The 27349-nt window shown below is 36.9% G+C and overlaps 1 protein-coding gene and 1 pseudogene across 1 annotated transcript in view; one reads left to right on the top strand and one right to left on the bottom strand.

Moving 5' to 3' along the window:
• The window catches only part of Ralgapa1 (Ral GTPase activating protein catalytic subunit alpha 1), a 274933-nt gene that overhangs the window by 27429 nt on the left and 220155 nt on the right, over positions 1–27349 (top strand). Inside the window, exons 2-8 of the mRNA NM_020083.4 lie at positions 9370–9480; positions 10076–10125; positions 14617–14674; positions 17363–17406; positions 18497–18674; positions 21905–22020; positions 26705–26843. Of these exons, the coding sequence (NP_064468.4) occupies positions 9370–9480; positions 10076–10125; positions 14617–14674; positions 17363–17406; positions 18497–18674; positions 21905–22020; positions 26705–26843 (696 nt within the window). The remainder of the gene's footprint in view (positions 1–9369; positions 9481–10075; positions 10126–14616; positions 14675–17362; positions 17407–18496; positions 18675–21904; positions 22021–26704; positions 26844–27349) is intronic.
• On the bottom strand, positions 4109–7452 carry LOC134479209 (high mobility group protein B1-like; annotated as a pseudogene).

Below are 27349 nucleotides of genomic sequence, written 5' to 3'. Positions count from 1 at the left end.
CTTATTTATATTTAAATGTACACACATATACACATGATTTCACATATATAAACACTTTGATTTGAAGTATTTGCATTGTGTGAAAACAGCATTTACTAAATATGTTGGCTATATATTGTTTCCTGTTTTGGACTTTAAAACTTCTAAAAGGCATATACCTAATCTCTTCAGTATCCAAAAGAATATCTTCACTGCTAGAGGAATGATTTTATGAACTGAGATAGCTATTGTGAATGTGTACAACTGGTTATAAAATACTAATATTACTTTATTTTGATTATTCTGAAAACAGCATTATTTTATAATATAAAACTAGTATACTGAGTTAGTTTCTCTTCAAAAAAGTGAAAGTCATCTATTTGTTTGCAGCAAACATCAGTCATATGGTGATACTATAGCTTGAAAGTTCTAATTTTAGGGAGATTTTTACATTTTCAGTTCATTAGATTTACCTCTTTTTATACTAGTTGTTTTCAGTTGGTTAGGAAGTTTAGCCAGGTAGGATGTCACAGGTTTCACAGATTGGGATGCTAAAGAATCAAATATTAGAGCTAGAAGAGACCACTAAAAAAAGAGAGAAGCAGAAGAAACATGTGTCTATTAGCAGTCCTTCCCACACTGGGTTCTCCTGGCAGCTGTTAATTATTTTCCATCTCTGTGGTTCTGGATGGATCATACAAACAATAGAACATGTGCTGTCCTCTGTGTCTGGCTTCTTTTACTTAGCACAGTGTTCTAAACAGGACTTCATTCTTTTTCATGAGTGTGCGATACTTGTATGAATAAACTATGTTTTGTCTCTCTGTTCATCAATTTATGGATATTTAAATTGTTTGCCATATTTGGCAATTATGAGTGATGATGAATATTTGTATCCTAGTAATGAACTTTTCAGGTCATGTGGTAATTCTCTTAACATTTTAAAAAATCTTTCCAAATCATTTTCTAAAACAGCTACACCTTTTATAGTCATAGTAGCAATGCACAATTTAAATTTCCCATATTTTTGCCAACTCTTGTTTCATGTCCAGTCTGATTATAGCTTCATAGTGGTGCCTCTTCCTCTTTGTGCTGGAGAGTGAAGCCACAACCTCATGCATGCTATACAAGTGCTGTACTATAGAGCCATACTCCCAACCCTTTCCTTTGGTTTTGATGTTTTCCCCTGGTGACTAATGGTGACAAGCATTTTTTTCATGTTCATATACTTTTTGGCTATTTGTATATGTTTTTGAATAAATGTCTTATTCAAATATACTATTCATTTTTAATCTGTGTTTTTAACATTGTTAATTTTTTTGGGGGGGGTTCTTTTTTTCGGAGCTTTAATCTGTGTTTTTAACATTGTTAATTTTTTTGGGGGGGGTTCTTTTTTTCGGAGCTGGGGACCGAACCCAGGGCCTTGTGCTTCCTAGGTAAGCGCTCTACCACTGAGCTAAATCCCCAGCCCCGTTAAATTTTTTTAAAAATGAAGTTTGCAAGTGTGTTTTTTTTTTCTTTCCATTCTGTAGGAAGCTTCTTTGTTTTTTGACGGTGTCCTTTGAAGCAAGTAAACAAACAAGAAATAGATACCTGAGTCAGTTTCCTTTTTCTTTTTCTTTCTGTAGTGTTGGCAGTTAGACCCAGGCCATGCAAGGCAAAGGCTGGGCCTCTGTGTTACCTTCTTTCTCCTATTCTCGTTCATTACTTGTGCTTTTTATCTAAGAAATGATTTCTAGCCCAAGATTGTTTTCCTTGAAAATTACTTTTACTTCTGCCCCTTTTGAGTTTTTATTTTATATATGGTTTACGGTAGGAGTCATACTTGATTTTGTTACACACGTATATCCAGTTGTCTGAGCACCATTGTTATTAAATTGTTGAGTTATTTTCCTACCCTTTTCAAAAGTAATTGACCAGTGAAGGGTTTGTTTCTAGTTCATTATTCTGTATGTCTTCACTCAAACCAGTTTTAATTACTGTTCCTCTGCTTTGTTCTTAAGATTTGTTATAAGTATTTTAGAATCTCTGTGACTTCCTACAAATTATGAATCATCTTGTCAATTTCAGTAAAAGAGTAATGTGGATTTGGGTGGGTGTTGTATTGATTCTAGATATATCTAGAGACTTTTACTGTCTTCACAATATGAATTCTTAACATCTTTTGGTCTTCGTTTATTTTTTTAATGTTTTAGAGTTTTCTTATTTATCACCATAATCTTTATCATCATCATTGAGAACTAAGTGGAGGGGATAAATCTAGAAGCAGAGAGAGCTGAGATAGAGAATATGGAAAACTGACTGGCCTGATTGTTGACTCTTGTCCGGACTCATGAAATTTTTCTCTGCTGCTGGGAGGGCCTCTGCAATGGACAGTCCTATCACCCCCGCCGAGTCTTTACTTTAGGTTTTGGATTACTAATCCTGTCTGTAGCTAAGAACAGTTGGGGTGCTAAGGAACCAAACCTGGTCCTCTGCGAGAGCAGTAGGTGCCTTTAGTGTCTTTTTTGGTACTTTATCTAACTTCCGTCCTTACTTAGAACTTTAGAGTATCTTTTGCATGACTATTGCCTAATGGTTGGGTTTTGAGTTGAAGTGTAGAAGGACTGTTTCTGTTGTCCCAGTCTGCTGCACATTTGCCAGTCTGTCCCCTGTTGGGTTTCAAATTGGGCTGGAACCTTAGCTTTTAGACACAAGAGCTGAAACCCACCACACTAGTGTAAAGTTTTTCCTCCGTAGAATTCTTTCGTTTTGGATTTTTTATTTTGAAATAAAAACTGAAAGCTCCCTGGTAACAAACAACAACAGCAACAACAACAGACTTTTATCAAATATATTTGTTGTGAGAATTTTTTCTGAACTGAGAACCCAGCATCAACGAGAGTGGAAGAGAGATGTCACCAGAAGCCAGGATAGCTCCTGGAAAGCTGCTGGCTGGGTCTACTTTGTATTCTCACTTTATATTCTAAAAACACAACGTGGGGTGGGCAGGCAAGCAAGACTTGACCAGAAGTGTACCTGGCACTCAGTAAGTTGTTACAGGCAACAGCCCATTGTTTTGCTATTTCTCCAGGTCATTCTGTTCTGGGTAGCAAGTGAAGTCGTGCTTAGTAAATCCGCAGTGCAAACTGTGCTTGCAGTAAGTCACTAAATAAGCCCATAAGGCAGTATCTAATGATTGTTCTTCTCTACCTGACTTCTTATCAGCTTTCTTCAATTGTAATTCTTGTTGTTGCCCTTAATCGATGAGTCAGCATGAATGTTTGGGTTAGGATGGAGATATATATAGATATAGATATACACACACATATATATATATATATACACACACATATATATACACATACACACACATATATATATATACACACACACAGAGGATATATATGTGTGTATATATATAAAATCTCGTGTATGTAATCAATTTAATAGTTTTAGATTGTGTATATGTTTTATGAAATACTTTGTAGATTGATTTTTTTTTTTTTAGATAGGACTAATGCATGACACACGGGCCTTAAACTCTGTGTGTAGTAAAGCTCCTTATCCTCCAGTTTTGTTGTGCTAGACAAGCACTCTACCAAACTGAGTTGCATGTGCGCAGCTGGGTATTTGTGGTAAAGTCTCACTGTATAGCCCTGGCTGGCCTAGAACTTGGCATGAAAACTTGACTAGCCTTGAACTCACACCAAATGCTGGGAACAAAGGCATGTGCCATTATGCTTGGCTTTATTTTCTTTAAAAAAACAAAAACGGGTGCATGTGTATGTCCATGTCTATCCATTCCATGGTGCACTTTGGAGGTTGAAGGGCAACTTGAAGAAGCTGGTTTTGTCTAATTGACTGTCTTAACTGGAGAGGTAGCATAGTAGCTTTTCCCTTTATGTGTTCTTTTCATGTTCGGTTATTTACTATGCTATCTATTCATCTGGTGCTTTACTCATTGCTGTTAAGTTCAAATCTTTTTCAGTGTCTGCCCACCACTGTTAGAAGTTATACATCTGTTACCTTTATGATTACTCTTTTGTCTGTGTCTTTACTTATCCAATCTGCCTTCTTTTCCTCTTTTCTTCTCCACTTTCATTTTTGAACTTATGTAACTTGTATAAATTTTATTAAGCATTTTAAATTTTCTTTTTATTACTAGCATGTATGTACATGTGTGTACACATTTGTGGGTACCTTCAGAGGCGAAAAGAGTGTGTTGGATCCTAGTGCATGAGTTACAGGTGGTTATTAGCTACCTTACATGAGTGTTCACAACTGTATTAGGGTTCTCCAGAGAAACAGACCTGATGGAATGAATGGAATTTATTAGAGTGGCTTATAGGCTGTGGTCTGCGTAGTCCAGCAGTGAATGTCTACCAACATAAAGGCCCAAGGATTGGGTAATTGTTCAGTTTACCAAGCTGGATGTCTCAGCAGTCCCAGTCGGGGCTAGACTCCCAGAGGATTCCTAGAGAGCTGCTAGACTTCAGTCTGTGTTGGAATCCTAAAGACGTAGGTTCTAATACTAGTGAAGGAATGCCTCAGCGGCAGGACAGATGAGTGAGGGCAAGCAGGCGAAAATCAAAAGCTTCCCTCTTCCATGTCCTTTTATATGGACAGCCACCTGAAGGTGTGGCCTAGAGTTAGGGTGTGTCTTCCCAACTCTAAATGATGCAGTCAAGAAAATCCCTCATATTTGGGCCCAGCGCTTGAGTTTTAGTTGATTCCAGATATAATTAACAACCAAGATTAGCCACCCCAGGAGTCTGATCCTTTGAAAAAGAAGCATGTGCTCTTAACCATTGAGCCATCTCTAACCCTTTATCTGGCATCTACCTCAATGTTGCTGTGAAAGTGCTTCGTGAATAAGCTCGTGAATAAGTCATGTGTTGTTGGGTCCATCCTCATTACTGCTGGTGGCCGTAAGGGAATGGTTTGCAGTTTGGTAAACTTTACTGTTAGAAACAGATTATGTATAGTACATCCTACAGGTTAATAAAATACACCACTAATTGTGGAATCATTTGCAATGACAGTTACTGCTTAGTAGATGCATTACAAAATTTGTTGAATTTTTGGTTTCTCAACCATGTTAGTGTAGTAATTTTTCAGGGACACATTTAATGTCCCACATTTAAAAGGAAAGCTGACTTTTGTCTGACAAAATTTTTGTTTACAAACATGCTATAGTGTTTAAATAGTTCAAAAAAATGTACCAAAGAGAGTAAATGTACTAAAATCAGGTTCTTAAAAGTTACCCATTTTTCTTAATACCCCAAAGAAACATCTGAGAAATTTAACTGATGGAAACTAAAGTCTAGTCTACTTTAATATTCCCAAAGGTTTACAAAGCCCAAATCATTTTTTTAATAAAAAAATTGTATTTACTTAGAAGCATTTGAATGTCAACAAAACAGCCGCCATCTTTTTGCAATTACAGAGTGGTATTCAGTTAACAGAACAACAATTACCTTCATATAAGCTGCATCAGAGACAACTGAAGATGGAAAAAAAAAAGAAAAACAAAAGAAAAACAAAAACAATAACAACAAAAAGAAACAAAAACCAAACTACTGTCCCCATATATAACTAATTTGTGCTGTGCACCAACAAAAACCTGCTTTAATTTCCATGCCAATTTACAACCCCCAGACTATACCAGACAAGGCTAGTGGCTATTGAAAATACCACCAGGACAGGGCTAGCTAAAGACACATTCGGTAGTGTGTTAACTATACAAAAAAAAAAAAAAAAGACACTGTGAAGTTTAAAAACAAATCTTACACAACCTTACATTTCAATTTTTTTCTTTTAAAGGAGTGAGTTGTGTACAGGGGTGTCAAATGCTTTATAGACAAGAAAAAAAAACTGTGCTAGAACCAACTTATTCATCATCCTCTTCTTCCTCATCCTCTTCTTCCTCTTCTTCATCATCCTCTTCATCATTCTTGTCGTTTTCCTCTTCCTTTCTTTTTCTTGCTCTTTTCAACCTTGACCACCCCCTTTTTCGCTGTATCAGGTTTTCCTTTAGCTCTGTAGGCAGTGATATCCTTCTCATACTTCTCCTTCAGCTTGGCGGCCTTCTTCTCAGAGGGCTGCTTATCATCATGGCAGTGTTGTTCCACATCTCTCCTAGTTTCTTTGCAACATCAGCAATAGATAAGCCAGGATGCTCGCCTTTGACTTTTGGGCGGTACTCAGAACAGAACGAGAAGAGGCCAAAGGAGGCCTCTTGGGGGCATTGGGGTCCTTGAACTTCTTTTTGGTCTCCCCTTTGGAGGGGATATCCTCAAATTTCCCCTTTTCTTTAGCAGACATGGTCTCCACCTCTCTGAGCACTTCTTGGAGAACTCTGAGAAGTTGACAGAAGCATCTGGGTGCTTCTTCTTGTGCTCCTCCCAGCAGGTTTGCACAAAGAATGCATATGAGGACATTTTGCCTCTCGGCTTCTTAGGATCTCCTTTGCCCATGTTTAGTTGATTTTCCTCAGCGAGGCACAGAGTTGCGCAATGCCTGTCCGGCTCTCGCTTGCCCCGGCACTGTTTCTATGGAGGTCAATGTACTGCAGTGGCTCCCCAATCATTTTTAAAATTCAGAAACCTTAACCTGGATTTCTGTGAAATGTATATTTAGTTTCTTTAGGAAAATAACTAGCTCACAGACGCTTCCAAACAGAAGTGTTTGTGAATATAGATAATATTTTGATCCTCCCCCCTTTTTTTGGTGGGTGTGTGGGTGTGTCTGTGGGGGTGGTGAAAACACTGCTAGATGAAAATGGTAAAGGTTTGTTGCACAAAGTTAGGCACTGGCCACTGAGGCATGATCAATACTCAGTGTGCAAAGGCAGTAAGCCTTTAAATGAGGAGCAGGAAAGTTAGTGGGGCATCTGGAAAGGGCAAAACTTGATTTTTTTTGGCTCAAAGTTGAATGTTTTTTGTAGCCTCTCTAACTGTACTTCTCTTCTGTGTCTCTTCTCTTGAATTATTCCAAAGAGTTTCATACTAATTTTTTAAAGATTTATTTATTATATATAAGTACATTGTAGCTATTTTCAGACACACCAGAAGAGGGCATCAGATCCCATTTCAGATGGTTGTGAGCCACCATGTGGTTGCTGAGATTTGAACTCAGGACCTCTGGAAGAGCAGTCAGTGCTCTTAACCACTGAGCCATCTGTCCAGCCCCTGATTTTTTTTTTAGATTTACATATTTTACATATATGGATGATTGCCTGCTCATCTGTCTGTGTATGCTGTATATGCCTAATGCTTGTGGAGGCTAGCATTAGAAGAGGGTATTGGCTCTTCTGGAGCTGGAGTTACAGATGTTTGTAAGCCATCATGTGGGTGCTAGTAACTTGGGTCCTCTGCAGCTGCACCATGTGCCCTTAATGCTGAACTATCTTTGGGATCCAAATAAGTGAAGGGCTCTTATATTTTACCTTCTTTGTCCTTGTGTTTTACTCTGCCATGTAAACTGCATGAATTTACTATCAAACATGAGAATTTTTGGGGGCTGGAGAGATGGCTCAGCGGTTAAGAGCACCCGACTGCTCTTCCAGAGGTCATGAGTTCAATTCCCAGCAACCACATGGTGGCTCACAACCATCTGTAAAGAGATCTGATGCCCTCTTCTGGTGTATCTGAAGACAGCTACAGTGTACTTATATATAATAAATAAATAAATCTTAAAAAAAAAAAACATGAGAATTTTTGTTTGTTATTGTGTTTTAAAATAATAGAGAGAGGCTGGAGAGATAGTTCAGTGGTTATGAGAAAGTAGTACTCTTGCAGAGGACCAGAGTTCGGTTCTTAGTACCCACATCAGGTAACTCACAATCACCTGTCACTTCAGTACCAAAGAATCCAATGCCCTCTTATGGCCTCCATAGACAACAATGCTCACATGCACATACCCACACACAGATATTCATAAGGCATATTCATTAAGGTACAAATACATGCACATACCCACACACAGATATTCATAGGCATATTCATTACGGTACAAATACATCTTAAAGTAAAGAACAAATTAGTTTACTTTTCATAGGCCTGCTTTCCCTGCTTAGTCAAGGAGAAGCCCCAAAAGCTCAAATTTGTAATCTTCCATCCTAAGCTCCACCAAAATGTCAGGAATGTGTCACTGTGCCTGGCGTCCAGTGCTTGTTTATTAGCATTAGTCAAGTGTGCAGCTTCCCGGCTTTGTTAACAGCCATATGGGAAGGAAACTGAGGGACAATATCTTGGCTCCTAATATCTTGGGAAGTCTTGGGTTGAGTCATGTTTGCTTTTGTTTTGTTTTGTTATTTTCATTTTCTTGTTTCTCTTGGGACATTACTTGTAATTTTAAGCATTTCAGAAAATTTAGATGGAACTGTAACCTATTTCCTTCTCATTTTAAAGTTTTTCAATGTGTTCAAAAGGAGAATTTTTTTATCTATCACAGTAGTTTAAAATTTTATTTGATATTCTATAAAGTATATTTGTATTCTGTGACTATTACTCTTCTGTTGCACTCAGGTAATAGGCAGTTTTTATTATGACTATACAGTATAGCTGTTCAGAGTTGAATAGTAGATGACTTTCATTAAATTTTGAAAGGAATTCTGTGTTCTGATTTCCCGTATATGGTGCATGTCATTTCACTTCCACAATCAAACTTTCTATTGTGCAAATAATTTTATGTTTTGTTTGCATGCTATACTGAGAACTTCTTGAGAACAGTCTCAAGAATTTATAATCCTCAAATGCTCATTTATAAAGCCTATTGTTATCTATTTATTTATTATTTATTGAATTACCAGTATTATTCTTATAAATAGTTCTTAAAACTGTTAGGGGAGATAATAGAAAAGCTGAAGCCACGAATTGAAAATAGATCTTTTAAAAAAAGATTTATGTATGTAAATATTTTATTTCTATGGGTGGCTTTTTGCATGATATCTGCACACTAGAAAAGGGCATTGCAGGTGGTTGTGAGCTGTAGATACTGGGAATTGAACTTAGGACTTCAAGAGGAGCAACTAGTGCTCTTAATTGCCAAACCATCTCTCCAGCCCTGAAAATTAGATCTTTGAGACACTGATTTTGAGTAGTCGGTCAGTTAGTCAGTCAGTCTGTCTCTGTCTCTGTCTCTGTCTTACGCAACAGGATCTCTTATCCTAGCCTTGATCTCCTGATCCTTCTCCTTCAGCCTTTGGAGTACTTAAGCTTGCAACTGTGTATCATTGCACGCAGTTTTGACATTGCTTAAAACAAACAAACAAACAAACACGATGGTAACTTGACCAATTCTATTAAAAACTAAAACTGAAGTAGGTTGTAATTGTAAAAACAAAGAAACAGATATAGACCTTGATAGACTAATTACTAAAAACTGTTTGCTGTTGTTTTTTTTCAGAGAATGCAGACTCTATTGACCTTAAACAGTTCTTTGACCAGCATTTTTCACATATATACTATGTGTTTTTTGAAAATTTTGTGACTATTGAAGCCAGTCTTAAACAGAAAGGTAAGATACTAACGTGTATTCTGGGTTTATGTTTCTAGTAGTCATAAGCATTAACTTAAAATGAGGATCTGGGCTTTAAAATTTTAGTATTGTTTTATTTTGATACCTTTCAGATGTATTTGAAAGGAAACTAACAGACTCATAGGGCTATTTTGTAAAGACTTAGAATATTTGCTTTTTCTGATCAGGTTTCCTCAATCTATCTTCATTGTTCTTTCTTAGGAATGTTTTAATATCAATAGAAATAGTGTTTTTTATAATTAAAACTTACAATACGTGATGACTTGTTATTCGGTATAAGTATAAGCGAAGTTTCCTTTTTATCCTGGGGATTGGATCCAAGGCCGTGTACATGCTGAGTGTGCATTTCATCATTAAGCCGCTCCAACTCCAGACCTGGAACCTAAAGTTAGAAAAATTATGCTAAAGAGTAGAGAGTGGGATTATAATATTGTGTATATAATAAATAGACCATTCTTTACCATTTTGCTAGAGAATAACTAAAGAAAAGCCCAGCGGTAGAAATATTTAAGCTCATTAAGTAGTTGTTAACAGTAAGAATATTTAAAGTATTTTTCTGTTCAAAATGTTTCAGGTCACAAGTCTCAAAGAGAGGAATTAGATGCTATACTTTTTATTTTTGAGGTAAGTACTATGAGTCATACCTTTTAACTTTTTCAAAAAATAATTCTGGGAAGATAAAGAAATATATTAAAGTATTTAGACATATAGTGAAACATAGTTAATCTGCCAACCTTTTGAAGAACTTAATTAACTTAAAAATCTATCTGGCTGGTCTTGTGTATTTTTGAGGTATAATGAAATTTTTAGCAACAAAATTATGTTTATGCATTTGACAATATAAAATTAATTTGATAGCATATTTATAAAGTGAAATTTTTAATTTGTGAAGTTTACACAGATTTTTTTAATCTCTAGAACTATGGCTATTATATATGCCTATAGGATATATCATTTTTTTATTTATTAGTTTTGCTTTTGTTCTTTTCAAGACAGGGTCTTAATATATAGCGCTGAATGGTCTGAAACTTGCTATGATAGACCAGACTGGCCTTGAACGTACACAGATCTTCCTGCCTCTGCATCTCAGGTGTTGAGATATAGGCGTGTGTTGCTGTTCCAGGCTTTATCATTTAGTTTAGTACAGGGTCTTGCAGTGTTGTGTGACATTATTCCTGAGGAGATGTGAACAGTGTCTACTCACTCCAGATAGAGACCTGATGGAAGATCACAGTAATGATAACACACCAAAGCCCAGCTTTCTGAACCAGTGAAGTTATTGGGGTTACGGGAGTATGGAAGAAGTGTTACTTTCAGAAGCATGAATGATCCAAGGCAGCTACAACTGAAAGCTCACCCCAGCATGGGTGATGGATGACTCCATACAGTTGGAACCCTAGGACTTTGTGCAAGGCATGCAGGCAGCTTGACATGAGGGAAATTATTGGCAATCTGACTGTTTGTGTAACCTTAGGGTGCCGGAGGGGGTGCAGATGTCATTTTCAGGAACTTTCTGAGACTTGTGAATTATTTACTTCCTGAGCCTTAAAGAAATCCCTTTAGAGTCTTAAGGAGCTTCCTTCTAGGATGGACTCTTTGAATTGGGAGGAGATTGATGTACAATACCTGTAATACTTGCCTTGAACCTCTGCTTAGACTTTCTGCACCAAGCGTTGCGATTAAGGCATATATCACTGCAGCTCATAATTTCTGCTCCAACGGCTTTTCATTATAAATTTGAACAAAATAGCCTTGTTTTTTAAATTCTTCTTTTTATATCACTTTGAATTAGACTGGGGAAAATATTTGTAAACAAACAGGAAGCATAGCTTAGAGCTAAGTGGCTATTAGCCCAAATGCTTGAATTACCCTAGATGCCTAGAACAAATGAAACTCAAGACAGATGATCAAAATGTGAACGCTTCACTCCTTCTTTAAAAGGGGAACAAGAATACCCTTGGCAGGGAATAGAGAGGCAAAGATTAAAACAGACACAGAAGGAACACCATTCAGAGCCTGCCCCACATGTGGCCCATACATATACAGCCACCCAATTAGACAAGATGAGTGCAGCAAAGAAGTGCAGACCGACAGGAGCCGGATGTAGATCGCTCCTGAGAGACACAGCCAGAATACAGCAAATACAGAGGCGAATGCCAGCAGCAAACCACTGAACTGAGAACGGGACCCCTGTTGAAGGAATCAGAGAAAGAACTCGAAGAGCTTGAAGGAGCTCGATACCCCTTATGAACAACAATGCCAAGCAACCAGAGCTTCCAGGGACTAAGCCACTACCTAAAGACTATACATGGACTGACCCTGGACTCTGACCTCATAGGTAGCAATGAATATCCTAGTAAGAGCACCAGTGGAAGGGGAAGCCCTGGGTCCTGCTAAGACTGAACCCCCAGTGAACTAGACTGGTGGGGGGAGGGCGGCAATGGGGGGAGGGTTGGGAGGGGAACACCCATAAGGAAGGGGAGGGGGAGGGATTAGGGGGATGTTTGCCTGGAAACCGGGAAAGGGAATAACACTCGAAATGTAAATAAGAAACACTCAAGTTAATAAAAAAAAAAAAAACAACCAAAACTCAAAAAAAAAATTTTATTTTTTGGCTCAGTGGTTAAGAGCACAGACTGCTCTTCCAGAGGTCCTGAGTTCAGATCCCAGCAACCACATGGTGGCTCACAACCAACTGTAATAAGATCTGATGCCCTCTTCTGCTGTGTCTTAAGACAGCTGCAGTGTACTTACATATAATAAATAAATCTTTAAAAAACATTTATTTTTTTAGCACGTTCAAAATTTAAACCCCATTCATCCCTATTCTAAAATTACTTAATATCAGAGGAAATAGTCATAGAGATATCCTTATCTTTATGAGAATTTAGAGACTGGTAGAAATTCAAGACTAGAGCTGATGACTTGAGAGCCCAAGAGAGAGCACAAAGCCTATTTCTCATAGTTGAGATGGTTGTGCATCTGTAGTCCTGTTACTCGGGAGGGAACTTCTTACTGAGAGACGAGGGCCGGCCTGAGCCTGGGAGTTCATGAGCAGGCTGGCCACCTAACAGAGTAAGACTGTCTCTAAAATTAAAATGCCTGGACATGGTAGTAAGTGCTTCTAGTGCAAACCTTTTGGGGGCTGAAGCAGGAGAGTTGCAAACTTTAGTCCAGCGTGGGTTGTTCCACGTGGTGAGAACCTGTCTCAAAAAGAAGAAGAAGAAGAAAAAGAAAACAAGGTGCCAGACAACAGGAACTGATATTTAAAACTTAATTCTTACTGATCTCGGATCCTTTGAAACCTGATTGAATAATTGGCAAAGAAACTACCTTTTAAGTGGAATAGTACACACAGATTTGGCAGAAACTGAGTGTCCCTGAAGAATGCAAGATAATGGTTGCTCTGTTTTCAGGAAACAAGGTAACTGATGAATTAAGAAAAATTCTTTTCAGGAAATTGAAATTACAGAAAAATATTAAAAATAATCCTGTGTGTAATAGGACATCTGGGTTATGGATCACTAAATTTCATTAGAAAAGAGACGTGAGATCAGAGTGGTTGGTTTCCTTAGGGGTTGATGGTATGTGTTGCTTTTATTTTCCTTTAGATTGAGTCCAGGGCTTTGCACATGGTAAGTGCGCACTCTACCCCTAGGAAAAAGGGAAACCTCCAGCCCTGGGGCTTTCATCTTTAAAACATCTTTTAGCCTTTTTACTAATTTTATTCTTAAAATATAAATCATAAAGTGACTACTTTCTGGTTAAAAACATAATTGTATGTGATGTTCATATGGGACAAGATTGGAGTCTGCTTTTTCTGTAATTGAAGGCACATAAAATTTGTAATTTTTTAATCCACATTAGAAATTCAAAACATAAGCTAGACATGGTGGCTATGTGCCCATCACCATTGGAGATCATGATTTTAAGACCAATTAAATCCTGTCTCTAAAAACATAGTTAAATCTAAAGTGTGACTGATCAGAAGTTAAGACTGTTTTTGAGTAGCTCACAAGCTTAACCTTTTCATCCTTTCTATAATTTTTATTTTTTCCACAACAAATGTATTCATTAGCTAGCTGTGGGAGACATGTAGGTAAGTCATGTAAGTGCCTATCAGCCTCTGGTCAGAATAGTGTAAAGCCACAGGCATGGAAACAGGCATATTGAAATTACAGTCTTGGTCCATCTGCTTGCTAGATTTCTACCCTAAGCACACTACTCAACCCATTTCTTTATTGGTCAAGAGAGATGTTTGGGTTGATGGCGAGGGTAATGAGATGCCGTTATATAAAGTATCTAGCTTGAGCTTATGAGCATCCTTTAATGACATGGTTAAGTACTACTTATAATACCATCAATAATAACATACACAATGTCATTCAACAAGTGGATAATGGCTGAGTAAACTGTAATAATAATTTAGCTGTTTTATGCTAGAATAATCTACACAATATAGTAGAAAATGGATAAAAAGAAAATTTGAGGTATTATATAAAGTGTTTTAGCTTAGCTTGACTATAAAGCTTCTAAATTAATTAATTAATTAATTTATTTATTTATTGCTTTGCTACCTATATCCTACATGGCATCTAGATACCTTTGGGCTCACATGATTAATTAATGTAACATGCCCTATCTTTTTATTCTTTCCCCTCTCTGCCTTCCTAGCCTTTCTTACTTTCTTCCTTCTCTTTCCCCCTCTCCTTCTTTTTCTTTTCCTTGTCTTCTTTTCCCCTTTCCCTTTTCATGTCCCTTTGATCTGTTTGCCACCAAAAGGTGCCACTTTCATTTAGGGCAGGTCTTCCTGCTTCAAATAAATCCCTCACAGGATTGCCCAGATCTAGTCAAGTTGGCAACCAAGGTTAACCATCAAAAGGAGAATACATTTACTTTTTATAACACCATTAAAGATAAATTTGATTAATTTTCTCTTCCAAAGTTTCTTTAGTACTGAGTATTGGTTATTACCTTTTCAGTGGGAAAGTTTAAATATTTGATATACTGTAACAAAAGATGCTCTTAGTTTGGCACTCTAGTAATTCATATTTCATAATATATTTGGTCATTGTTTGATTTTTAACTCTTTATTTTGTTTATGTTGATTTTTAGAAAATTTTACAACTTCTTCCAGAAAGAATTCATCAGCGATGGCAATTCCATAGTATTGGTAAATATAAATATATATTACATCTGAAGTAAAATTTACAATAACTTAGCAATGAGTTCATGATATACTTTAATGAAAATGGAGATTATAAGAGGCTAGGGAGATGGCTTAGTAGGTGACATGTTCGCTGTGACTCAACCACCTGAGTGCTGATCCCTAGCACCCAGGTAAAAAGCCAAGGCTGGCCACCTTCGTAACAGTGACCCCAGTACAATGGTAGGGTGGGGGGTTGGAGACAGACAGTGAGATTCACTGACCAGTTAGTCTAGCAAAACCCATAATTCCAGGCTCAATTAGAGACCCTGTTTCAAAAATAAAGGTGGAAAACACCAATATGGCCTCCATTTTTCACACTCATATAGATGTAAAAATGAGTTTTGCATAACATGTAACATATAACAACACACTATATTCAAAAGCTTTTAAAGGTGGTCGAATATTTTAATAAGCATAACATAAAAGAAGATATCCATTGCTAATGAGCACATAATAAATTGCTCAAAAGAATTATGAACTCTTATTTGAACTTCATGAACATGAACATGGTCTTGAAGATTGTCTTTGTAAAACTTTTTGAGACATATGAACTGAAAAATATGTTATATTTCTTGAGGAATATAGCCTTTAATCCCCAGAGCACCTGTATGTTACTTAGTTGTCATGATTTGTCAAATGGACACATATTCCCAATTGTTTATGCGATGAGAATGTTCATAACTAGTGATGTTTCTTTGTTGGTTGGATAATTCCTACTCCTTGTTGGCATTTATGAATTGTTAATGAAGGAAAAGGTGACTGTAGCTGATGTAAAAATAACTTCATTGAGATACAATTTGCATAGATAAAATTATTTTTTGGAGTAAAATTTAGAGTAGTTTAGAAAAAAGTCCCCAGAGTCCAGTTTTATGATACTTCTATCCTCCTTACATAGTCTTTGAAGCCATTTGTTGCTATAATACCAGCCTTGACGATGTTGTGAATTCCATGCCAGCCTGGCCAAAAACCCAAAATTAAAAAGAAAGAAAGAAAAAGGAAACAGCTCACAAGTTCTTGAAAGAAGTGTTTGATTTAACTTTGTAACACCAAAGTCAAGGATTTCTTTATATAAGAAAGTACACATAAAATTAAAGTTTTAAATGAATTTGTTTTATGAGACTTTTTATGAATTTCAAAGTACTGAAATTTACACATACACACTGAGACTGACCTTGAACTCCCTAGTTTTCTTATGTCTGCCTCCCTGGTGTGAACCACCACACCACACAGGGTCTAAAATTCAAGATGTTTATTGTTCCTGAGACAGTGTTCTCCCCAACAAAACAAATCTTATCTGTTTGTAATGTATTTAGTTTGTAGAGCTGACAAGAATTAGTAGGCAATATATAAAGGATTCTTTTCTTTTTCTTTATTTTTCTCTCATCCAGTACATCCTGGGCACAGTCTTCCTTCCTTTCCCTCCTCCCTGCCCCCTCTCCTCTGTCCCAGAGCCACTGCTCCTCCATTTCCATTCAGAAAAGAGCAGACCTCCCAGTGATGCCAACCAAACATGGCATAGCAATCATAAACCTTCATAAAGAACTTTTAATCTAGAAATCAAAACAAAATGGAGAGATGGCTTAGTGATTTGAGAGGTTGTGCTGCTTCTCTAGAGACTTGAGTTCCATTCCTAGCATCCACAATAAAACAGCTCATGGCAGTAGCTCACAGTTTCCTTGGAGACTCCAACTCTAAGGAATCTGATGTCTTGTTCCAGCTACCAACAGCACCTGCACAGGTGGCATTCCCTCATACAAATACAAACACATGCATGTAAATAAAAATAATACAGATTTTTACATTTAAAAAGTCATATGTGTAACAGGCAGTCATGAGTAATAACATTTATTACATTATTCTTGATTGTGACAAAAATTTGAAAATAAGCCAAAAGAAGGTACATTTAGGTATATTCATAAAGTAGTCAAAAATGAATTATCTAGAGCTACATAGACCATGTAGATAAATTTAAAATGCTACTATTAGATATGAAAATCAGCAACTTATAAATGACTTCCTGTGAATGATCCTATTCATACAAGGTTTTAAGCAACTGATTCTAAGTAATTTATGGATTTATAAATAAGCAGTAATATAAAAATGGTTTTATAAGTGATAGATGCAAATGTATATAAAGTTTTCTTCTAGAGAAGAAAGGAAGAAAATGATTTAAGCCTCAATGTGCCATTGTATGGTTAATTAAGTAAAAAAATATAATATTGTGTTTAGATTTGTTCACAGTGAATGATATGCCTCTGGATGTTATGGTAATGAAAAAATAATTTTTAGAAAATATTGTACTTAATTAATGTTCTTTTGGTTGATTCAGACCTTTTACCATAGTCTTTTATATTTGTGGTAAAATATTTCTATTTTCAATGAAAATAACAAATGTAATAAATTGTTGTATTAAACACAATTTTAGGACCGAGTTTTAACAATAAAGTAAATCGTATTTAACTGTGTTGAAAGGTGACTTTTTTATATGTCCCTCTGACCTCAGTTTTGATCAAAGGGTTATCAAGGTCACCAAGAACAATTTAGAGATTGCCAAGGACTTGTTCAAAAGTGTTTTCAAGTCTGACCGAGAACTCTGACATTTATACACAGATAAGAAAATGGGGATATTTAAAATCATGTTTTTCTTTTTAGGGTTGATTTTAAAGAAACTACTGCACACAGGAAACTCCTTAAAGGTATCATATAATTAGATTTATTTTCTATGACTTAAAAACAAACTGAGTTTAGGGGTGGGGTGATTCAGAGTGCTTGTTAAATATGTTCAGGGCTGTGGATTCAACTCCCAGGCTGCATGAACTAGGGGTGATGATGCACACTTGGAATCCCAGCACTGAGGAGGTGGAAGCAGGAGAATCAGGAGTTCAAGGCCATCTTCAACTGCATGGTTGAACCCAGCTTAGTCTTCCCTGAGACCCTGTCTCAAAACAAATAACAAACAAAAGCAATAAAGCATACATACATACCTACCACTTACACTTCTCCCACCTTGAGTTTGTTCCTTAAGTTTGTTGAATTAATTGTCTTCAATTCATTGAGAAAAGTCACTGAGAAGAGCTCAGTGCTTGCCAGTGAAGTTTCTCTTTTCTGTTCTCTTTCTGGGAGAGCATTTATTCATTCATTCAAATGACTTTCATATATGGGGATTGTTTTAGGTCATTGGGCACAGTAGTTATGCCAGTGTTCCTTCCGGACTTGTAGCTAGGACACAAAAGAATGTAGTAAGTAAGATAATTTCAGAGAGCTTTTAAGTAATTTTTTTCAATAGCTATTTAAATAAATTCACTTTTACAATTAGAATAACTCCAGAACTTTTCAGGGACAAGCGGTTGTTGGCAGCATCTCTATAACATTCCTGCTTATTAAACCCACTCTAGGCAGGGACTGTCACAGTCCTGTCACTTCTCTTTGGGTTAGATTGGTAGGGATGGGTACTAAGAAAGCAGAGGAAGATGAAATTGCTTTTGATTTTTTTCAAATAGAAATTATTATGTTAAGTAGTTTATTCTTAGGATTTCATCAGGCATGGCTGATTTTACTCCCCAGTGCTGTGGATTGAACTCAAGGCCTTGCATATGCTACCACTGAGCCATAGCCTTAGCCCAAGTTTATCCTTGTAAGTCTATGAACTTAGATTTCAAAATAATGGGAGTTGTATAGATGTTCTGGGTATGTCTGTGTTCACTCTCCATCTTGTCTGTCTCTTCCTTCTAAAAATATCATTCTGTCCATGAAAAAAATACTGCACTTTATTTTATTTTATTTCAGATCAGACGGGAAGGTGTTCGTCTCTTCTTGTTATGGTTGCAAGCTCTTCAGGATAACTGTAGCAAAGAGCAGCTCTGGATGTTTTCATGCTTGATCCCTGGATTTTCAGCACCACAATCTGAATATGGACCTCGAACTTTAGATAATCTTATTAATCCTCCACTCAACCTTCAAGAAAGTAAGATTGATGAGATGTTGTGTATCAGTATGTTTGTTTTCTAGAGTTTCTTTTCTAAAATGTGTCTGTTTATATATACACTTTTGTGTATACCCAAACATGTTTGTAGTATATGCATGTGTGTCCAGGTGGAAACCAGACATTGACACCAGGTTATCTTCCTCAGTTATTGCTCCAATTACTGTTATTATTGAGGTCAAGTCCCTTAAGTTCACTGTTCCAACTGCACTAGATAGCAGGCGACCCCCCCCCACCAAAATCTGTTTGTCATTGCCCACAGCACTGGGGTTCTAATCATTCAGGGCCACACCCATAGTTTTATGTGGGTGCTGGCGACCTGTTCTCAGGTTTTCATATTTATTTAGTAGGCACTTTACTTAATCTCTGCAGCCTTCTGTGAATTTTGTTTGTTTGCTTGTTTTTTATGTCAGCTCTCTATACAGTTATTCCATGATTCTGAGGCTGTGTTTATAAGGGTTTTATAAGGGTTTTAGTATTACTTTGGCTTGGTGAGGCCAACAGATTAAGATAACTGTTGGAAACAGTACTTTGCCACTTCCATTCCAAGAGGAAGCATACTCCATGCCACAGGCCTGTGTCGACAATGTATGTGTCTATCTCTTTGCGTGAGTGATCAGGGTTAGTCAGAAGACAGAGGGAAGGGAAGTATGTGAGTTATTGTAGGCAGGAGCCTTTATTGTGGTTTCATGGGAAGGAAGTGCAACTCAGTGGGAGCAAGTAAAAATCAACTAGTGTGATTCAGTTGACAACAGTACAAAAAGATTATCCCTGCTTTTCTAGTCCTTGAACCTGAAGTGATCAGGGAGGAGAATAGTAGTCTTGAATCTGAGGACTCACTGGGGATGCAGACTCTAGATGGATGAGTGGTTTGTGTATGAGCATCACTCCTAGCAGTTTAGTTAAGTATTACCTCTTAAGAATTGGCCAACCCTGCTAGTGAGGACATTAGCTCTGGCTAGCCAAATCCCAAATATCAGAGCATCTAAATCATGTTAGGGCTGCTATAGACCACTTCACATCACGTTTTGCTTTGTTTTTTCCACTTTTGTGTGTTTTTTCTTTTTCTTTTTTTTTCTTTTTTTTTGAGACAGTGTGTTCTATATCTCAGGCTAACCTTAAATGTATTATTGTGTAGTAAAAGATGGCCTTGAACACAAGATCCTCTTGCTGGGAGGTATTAGACACTACTGGTTTTAATTTATCTTTAATTTCTATTTCATTTTGTGCTTGAATTCGTTTATATATACACAGAAATGGAAGTGTTTTTCTTTGTGCAATAACTATATAAAATGAATATAAAATTTCATACATCTAAAATTGTATTTTTATCTTAAATTTAATTTGTAATTTTAGAAATGTTATTTAACTTCCTTTTTTTAAAAACTAGTGAGTCTTTGTGCTTTTTAGCCCTCAGATTTTCTAATGTTATTTTTCTTTGCTTTTTAGTTTTCTCCTTGTATTATTCTACTTAAATAACAAAGTGATTTTTCTTTTGGTTAAATATATTCTTCTTTTACTAGTAAGCATTTGAAATCTATAGTGTTGCATCAGTTGACTAGGGCTTCTGTAACAAAATGTCCCAGCCTTAGTGGCTCCATGGCAGAAATGTCTTTCTCACAGTGCACGTGTAGTTCTTCAGAGTGCATAATCAGATGCTGTCAGGTCCAGTTTCAGAGGAGCCTTTTCTCTGTAGACAGCACCTTGTCATTTCCTTTGTGTACGTGTATGCATGTGCACACAGGCCCTCTGATGTTTCTTCTCTGTTTATATACAGTTCTGTACACTTAGGGCTGAACCTGATGACATCATTGTAACCTCACGTGCTCTGTTTAGATACAGTCACACTGAGCATTCATTCCTGTTCCAGCATGTGAATGTTGGGAGTCCATAGTCAGTCCACAGCCTTTACTCTAGTGGATGTTTCATCTGATTCTAATATGTATTTCTAGAAATTACAGATTTTTGTAGCAAAGCAAACTATACTTTAAAATAAAACTTTAAAGTAAACAAGCTCGAATAAAGTCTGTAAATGTGCCAGTTTCCACTCACCTCTGGTTATTTTACACTTCACTTAGAAGAGTTAAACTAGTGTTTACTAAGTACGTTTTCTTTTGGATCCCTGACACTGTTTCTGTAGGTTTCCTTTTGTCTCCATTTTAGAATTAGCTTTCTTTTTTGATTAGTTTCAAATGCCTTTTGACCAACTCTTGAATTGTTTTTCTGAGAACAAAATTTAAGTTTTCCTTTACATTTCTTATATGTGTATTTGTGTGCCTACTTGTCCGTCTGTACAGCATGCATGCCTGTTTTCACAGAGGCCAGAAAAAGGTTTCAGATTTCCTGGGTTTGGAGTTTCCTGTAGTTTATGAGCCCATGATGTGGGTACAGGGAACTGAACCTGGGACACATCAGAACAGTACACATCCTTAAGTGCTTAGCCCTCTCTTCAGCCCCCAAAATACAAGTTTTGCTGTTTACTTTAAGGGCATAGAAAATACAAACTATCTATGGCACTCTATAGCTACTAAGAAGTCTTTGGGTCTTAAATGGGAGTCTATAGCTTTGTAAACCAAAGTACTGGCACTACTCGGTGAGGACAGGATGCAAACAATAAAGGTTGGCTTCTGTATATTAAGTTTGTAAAGTGGGTGTTAGAAGTAACATTCGGTATGTTATTTTAGAACTGAAAAATACTCTTGTTGTGGGCTTACTCATCTGGGCAGTATAACCAGCTACTCATGCAGCTTAGGAAGTTGGAGAGCATTTAGCTAACTGTGGGTGGATTTTTTTTTTTACATCACCATTTGTTACAATGAATTAATATCTGAAAAGTAAAAAACATTTCTCATGTACAGTCAGAATGCTAATTTGATGATAAGCACCTTGCACTAATGTTTCTCATCATATTTTGCCATCTTATAATTTGACACTCTCAATGTGACTCACTGTAGTGAGGTCCGCCACCCTCAGTCACTTACTGCACACCTGCTCATCCCTCTCTGTTACCTCTCAGTCGGGGATTTACAAAACAGACAATTTTCAAGATAATTATGGACTGTCAGGATGATCTCAGGTTTATTTCAACATATAATTTTAGAAAAATTTAAAAGCAGTTTTCATTGTGTATCTGTTTTGCTAAATTTTATTTAGTTATATTTTGTATAATAGAATTTGTCTTTTGATTATACAATTCTCTTGTCTTTGGCTAGCTCAAGTAACTATAGAGGAAGTCACCCCTCTTGTTCCCCCGCAGTCAGGAGACAAAGGACAAGAAGACCTCACAAGCTATTTTCTTGAAGCACTTTTAAAATACATAGTAATTCAGGTATGTTACTGTCTTCCCACTGTGTGGGCACGTGGCTTTTCCTCTGTGCTTATAGCACACATGCCTGGAACCTTCTGGTGTCTGTTCTTTCTTTTTATGAGAAGATACTCTCCCTGGCTGTCCTGTTTGGAGAACTTCCCTGTCTCTTACCATTATTTTTTTATAGTAGATACTTGCTTACTTTCTAGAAGAATGACAAATTTTTACTCGAAAATATGTTGTTATTATTTTGTCAAAAATTACTAGAAGATTATGAAACTGCCAGAGAATTTGTATCTGTTAATTTCTGTTGCTATGATAAAACATTATGACCAAGGCAACTCACAAAAGAGTTTATTGAGGTGGGGAAACATGGCAGCAGGAGCAGGAAGCTGAGGTCTTGCATGATTTACCTTGAACATGAAGGAGAGAGAGTGAGCTAGCACACGCAGATCTGTGTGGAGTCCAGAGGTTGCCGTCAGTTGTATTCTTGAATTCCTTCACTTCGTCTTTTTGAGGTGGGGTCTGTTGGTCTGTTGCTGAACCTCATTACCTGAGTCAGATGAGCTGGTCACTGAGTTTTGGGGAGCTTTGGGGATCTCCTTACCTGCTTCTCTCTGTGCAAGCCATAAGTGCAAGCCACAGTGCTTGGTTGTTACTTGGGTACCTAGGATCCAAATGCAGGTCCTCAAGCTTACACAGCAGGCACTTTACCTTCTGAGCCTTCTTCAGCCCCGTGAAGTAGGCTCTCTTTGTATTGGGTTTTGACACACAGTCTCAGTCTGTAGCTCTGGCTAACCCGGCACCCAGAGAGATCTGCCTGCCTCTGTCTCCTGAGTGCTGGAATTGTAGGATACACCACCCTATTGTGACATAGTCTTGATGTGTGTAACCTGATATGAGCCAGTTGGACTGATTTTCTAATCCTTTCATTACAACCAGCAGCTCTGGTACATAGTGAAATGTGAATAGCTGTTTGATTAAGATTCAGTCTCTCAAGATATAACAGGAGGGTGACTGATAGGATAGGAATCAGGAAAAGTAATTTACAGGTAAACACTTAAATAATAAGGTAACCTGTTCATCTCTGTATGTGAAATATGGATGTTTTGATTGATGAAAACACCTTTTTATATACTTAATATTTTTATAGTTACTCCAAATACAAAAGTCTAGCTACCTGAGAAACCAACACTATCCTATTAATATGGTCCTGAGCCGGATTATTAGTATTTAAAATAACAATTCTACTTTTGACTGGTAGTTCATCCTTTGGCAAATTACCTAGCCTTCTCCATTTAGTTTTCCTCATTTATAAAATACCGTGTATTCCATTTGAGGCTTAGAGAGTCCAAGTGCTGAGTGAAAAGGCCGGAATGGGCACTGTTACTGCCTTCATTAGTTTGCTTTTCAAAAGTTTATGAATCAAGGTTAACTGAGATGTAGTTATTTATACAATTAATTTTAACATTAGGTTTTATCATTTGCTGGTTCTTTTTGTCCTTTCTTTTTCACCCTCCCTCCCTCCCTCCCTCCCTTCCTTCTGTAGCCGTGTCCTAGCTTACACCTATCTACATAGCCCAGCCCAGGCTGGCATCAGATAAGCCTCCCAGCTCAGCCTCTGAAGTGCTGAGATTTCAGCTTAGTCACAGTTTAATGCCCAGTCACAATTTATTGAATCTTGTTAAGTGACGCCATAATTTAGCTTTTGAAGTTTTTTTAATTGTTGATCTCTTTATAATGCATCTTTTGCAACCCCTCCCAAGCAACTATTAATGTGATTTCCATCATATTTCTCATACATTGACTTATGTATATTCATTTTTATTCTGGCATTTTTCTTAGCATAATTATTTGGGGAATCACCCATACTCCTATATGGATCAATATTTTGCTTTAAGTTTTTTTAGAAATTTATTTCTTTGAAAATTTTCATGTATGTACACACTGTGTTTTTATCATTACTACCTCCTTCCAGCTCTCCTCAGGACAACCCCACCTGTCTCCATTCTGATTTTTCGCTCCTCTTTCGTCCTCATCATCCTCCTGAATGTGTGCAGTGGAGTGTTGAGCAGGCGTGCATGGGTGTGGTGCCCTCTGCTGGGGCATGGCCAACCTACTATAAAAGCCACATTCCCAGAGAAGCCTGACTAAGCTTTCCTCAGCAGCAACCAACTGCCTCTAGCTCATTTGCCAGGACTGGTGCTTGACTGCCTGTCTGCCATCCGTCCTGACCTTTGACTGGCTTGATCTGATATGGGCGCTCAAAGCTACCATGAGTTGATTTGTGCAGCAGCCCATGTAATGTCCTGAAAACAGCATTTCACAGCTTTCCTTCCCCATCCTATGACTTTTACACTCTTTCTATTCCCTCTTCCATGATGCTCTGTATACCTCGGACTGGGATATATTTTAGCCCATCTCTGGCTAAGCATTCACAGTCACTTATTGTCAGCGTTCTGACTAGTTTCTGTCATGAGTTTCTGGATTAACCATGACTCACTGCAAGAAAAAGCTTTTCTGACAATGACTGAGAGTAAAGTTTTATATATTATAAGTGTCGATCTTTATGCTCTGATTAAGGTGATGTCTGCCAGGCCTTTTCAATTTTCTTTTTATGATCAATATTTGAGGGAAATGCATTGTGTAACCTCCTCTTCAGAATTTTACTCAAATATTTTAGTATTTTGAAGATGTCTTTTATTTTTTACTATGATGGTGCCAACTAATAATTGTTGACAGACAGCCTTATTGAACTATTATTATGTACATGCAGTCTGGTTGTCACATAAAATGTAGTTTAGTAGTTGTTTTCAAGGACTGTGCTGCTGCTGTCAATACAGATAATTTTTTAAATATTTTAATTTCCTCTCATAGGAAATCTAAATCCCATTAAGAGTCTTCTTACTCCAGAGTCATTCCATCTGCTACCCCAGGGAAACACTAATCTATAATGCTAAACTGAACATTTCAAATAAAGTCATTTAGTGAGGTCGAAACAGACCCATACAGTGTATTCTTTTTTGATTGACTTCTTTTACTTAGTACTGCTTTAAAAAAAATCACTTTCTTTTTATTAAGTAATTATGTCAACTTAGTTAATAAAATTAACTATATGCCAAGCGTGTATTCTTTTATTAGTGGGATATTTGAATTTTTCCTCCTTTTATTCAGCATGGAAAAATAATGCTATCGTGGCAGCGTAGGCCTGGAATTCCTGCAAAGTTTTCTCCCCTCCTAGCTGTTTATTCATACACTTGTTTATCTCACTGTAGGTTGTCTGACTTTAAGATTCTTCTGACTTTAAGATTATTTATATGCATTTTGAATGGTCTCTAATAAAATTCTTTTAAAAATTATTGTATTTTTATTTAATTGAAGGTATGTCTGGTGCAATATGGGAGTCAGCGAACAGCTTGTGGGGGTCGATTCTTCCCTTCCACCCTGTGTGTCCTGGAGGATTGATCTTAGGTTGTCAGGGTTGATGGCAAATACCTTTACCCATGAACCATCTTTCTGTTCCTCAATATTAATTATTCTTTTGTTGTTGTTGGATTTTTTTTTAAGTTTGTTTTGAGTCAGGGTCTTTCTACCTACTCCTGGCTTTCTTGCAACTCATATGTAGGTAGGCTGATCTCGAACTCTCAGTGTTCCACCTACTTCTGCCTCACGAGTACTGGGATTAAAAGAGTGTACCACGGGGTTGGGAATTTAGCTCAGCGGTAGAGCGCTTGCCTAGCAAGCGCAAGGCCCTGGATTCGGTCCCCAGCTCCGAAAAAAAGAATAAAAAAAAGAAAGTGTGTACCACTACAGCCTTCTCCAATGTGATTCTTTACTGTTGCCGTTTCCTCTTGTACTTTCTTTGACCCTCTCTGGAGCGTTGTGTTTAGAATCCAGTATCTAGGCACTTGGGATGCTCACTACTATCAATACCGAGCCTTGCTATTTTTGGATACTCTGAATGACTGAAACTGAAGAATAAATATAAATACACACATCTGTCCCCTTTGCTTTATTCTTTTGTTTGTGACAAACTTGTCTCGCGTTCTCAATATATTATTTATTTAGCCTTCTTGAAAGTGATCATACTTATTCAAATCACCATTCCCATGCTCTGCAGACATTCTCCTTAACTGGGTTCTAATAACTCACCCTGGGCCTTTGCAAATATCTTTCTTAGGCCTCGTCCTCCTTTTGCTGGAATTCTGCGTTAGAGCAGTAGTAGTACTCTGTGTCCTCCTGTTCCTTTACTCCACACTCCATGAACGTTCTCTGTGCACTGTTCTGCTGTCTTGAATGTATACCCTGCCTCCTGTTCCTGGCCACATATACCTATGCTTTTGATCACAATTATTCCGGAAGGGATAGGGAAGAAAAATAGTATATTTGTCATTAATACAGCCAAATGAATCATTTTCATAATTTTGCAAGATTTTTTAAAATATATGTAATATGTTTATGTATTAGACCAATTTTAAAGAATGGACTGTATAATCAAAGTATATTATATGTGTATATGTAAAAAATGTGTAGTGAAATTCATTTGCTAATAAAAATAAAAAATGGAAATTTTGCTATATATTATGATCTTCATAATCTAAAGGCTTGATGTATTATAACTTGTATAAGCTTGTTTATAGCAGCTAAACTATGTTTAAGAGATTCTGCTGTCCGGGGTGATTGTAATAATACTGTTTATTTTTAGGTAAAAAGTTTAGAATGGAAGAACAAAGAAAACCAAGAAAGGGGATTTTCATTTTTGTTTTCACATTTTAAGAAGTTTTACTTGCCTTATATTTTCCCAAACCTCTGCAAGGAGAATAGTTTGTATCATCCTGTACTTGGTAGGTATAATTTAGAATTTTACAGTTTACACTTAAGAGCAAAATGTCAGTGGCATTCGTTACTTACAGAAAACTGACCAAATCTGCTATTTGTATTGATGTTATACCCAGATTTATAACAAAAGTGCATTTATAGCAATAAATTTTCACTGAGAATGGAAAGGTTTCACTAAAAAGTTATTCTCTAGATATCATCGATATATCTTCTGATAATGTCTTAGTAGTAGATTAATTTGAATTCTAATGTTTCTATGATTGTAGAGAGTTGGTAAGTCGCCTAGGTTAGCCTGGATCTTGGTAAACAGCCCAACTGGTCTCAAACTTGTGATTTTTCTATCTCAGCCTCCTAAGTGCTAGGGCTACAAGTATGTACTACCATGCCTGACTTTAAACTATATATTATACATTTTTCCCCTATGATTTCTCAAGGATTCAATTAACTGTTAATCAAATTGTATAAATAATTAAATTGTCTTATCTTTTTGTCGTTTTTTTGTCCAATTTTT

The sequence above is a fragment of the Rattus norvegicus genome, chromosome 6, assembly GCF_036323735.1.
Source record: "Rattus norvegicus strain BN/NHsdMcwi chromosome 6, GRCr8, whole genome shotgun sequence".
Lineage (NCBI taxonomy): Eukaryota > Metazoa > Chordata > Mammalia > Rodentia > Muridae > Rattus > Rattus norvegicus.
This window is presented reverse-complemented; position numbering and strand designations above follow the sequence as displayed.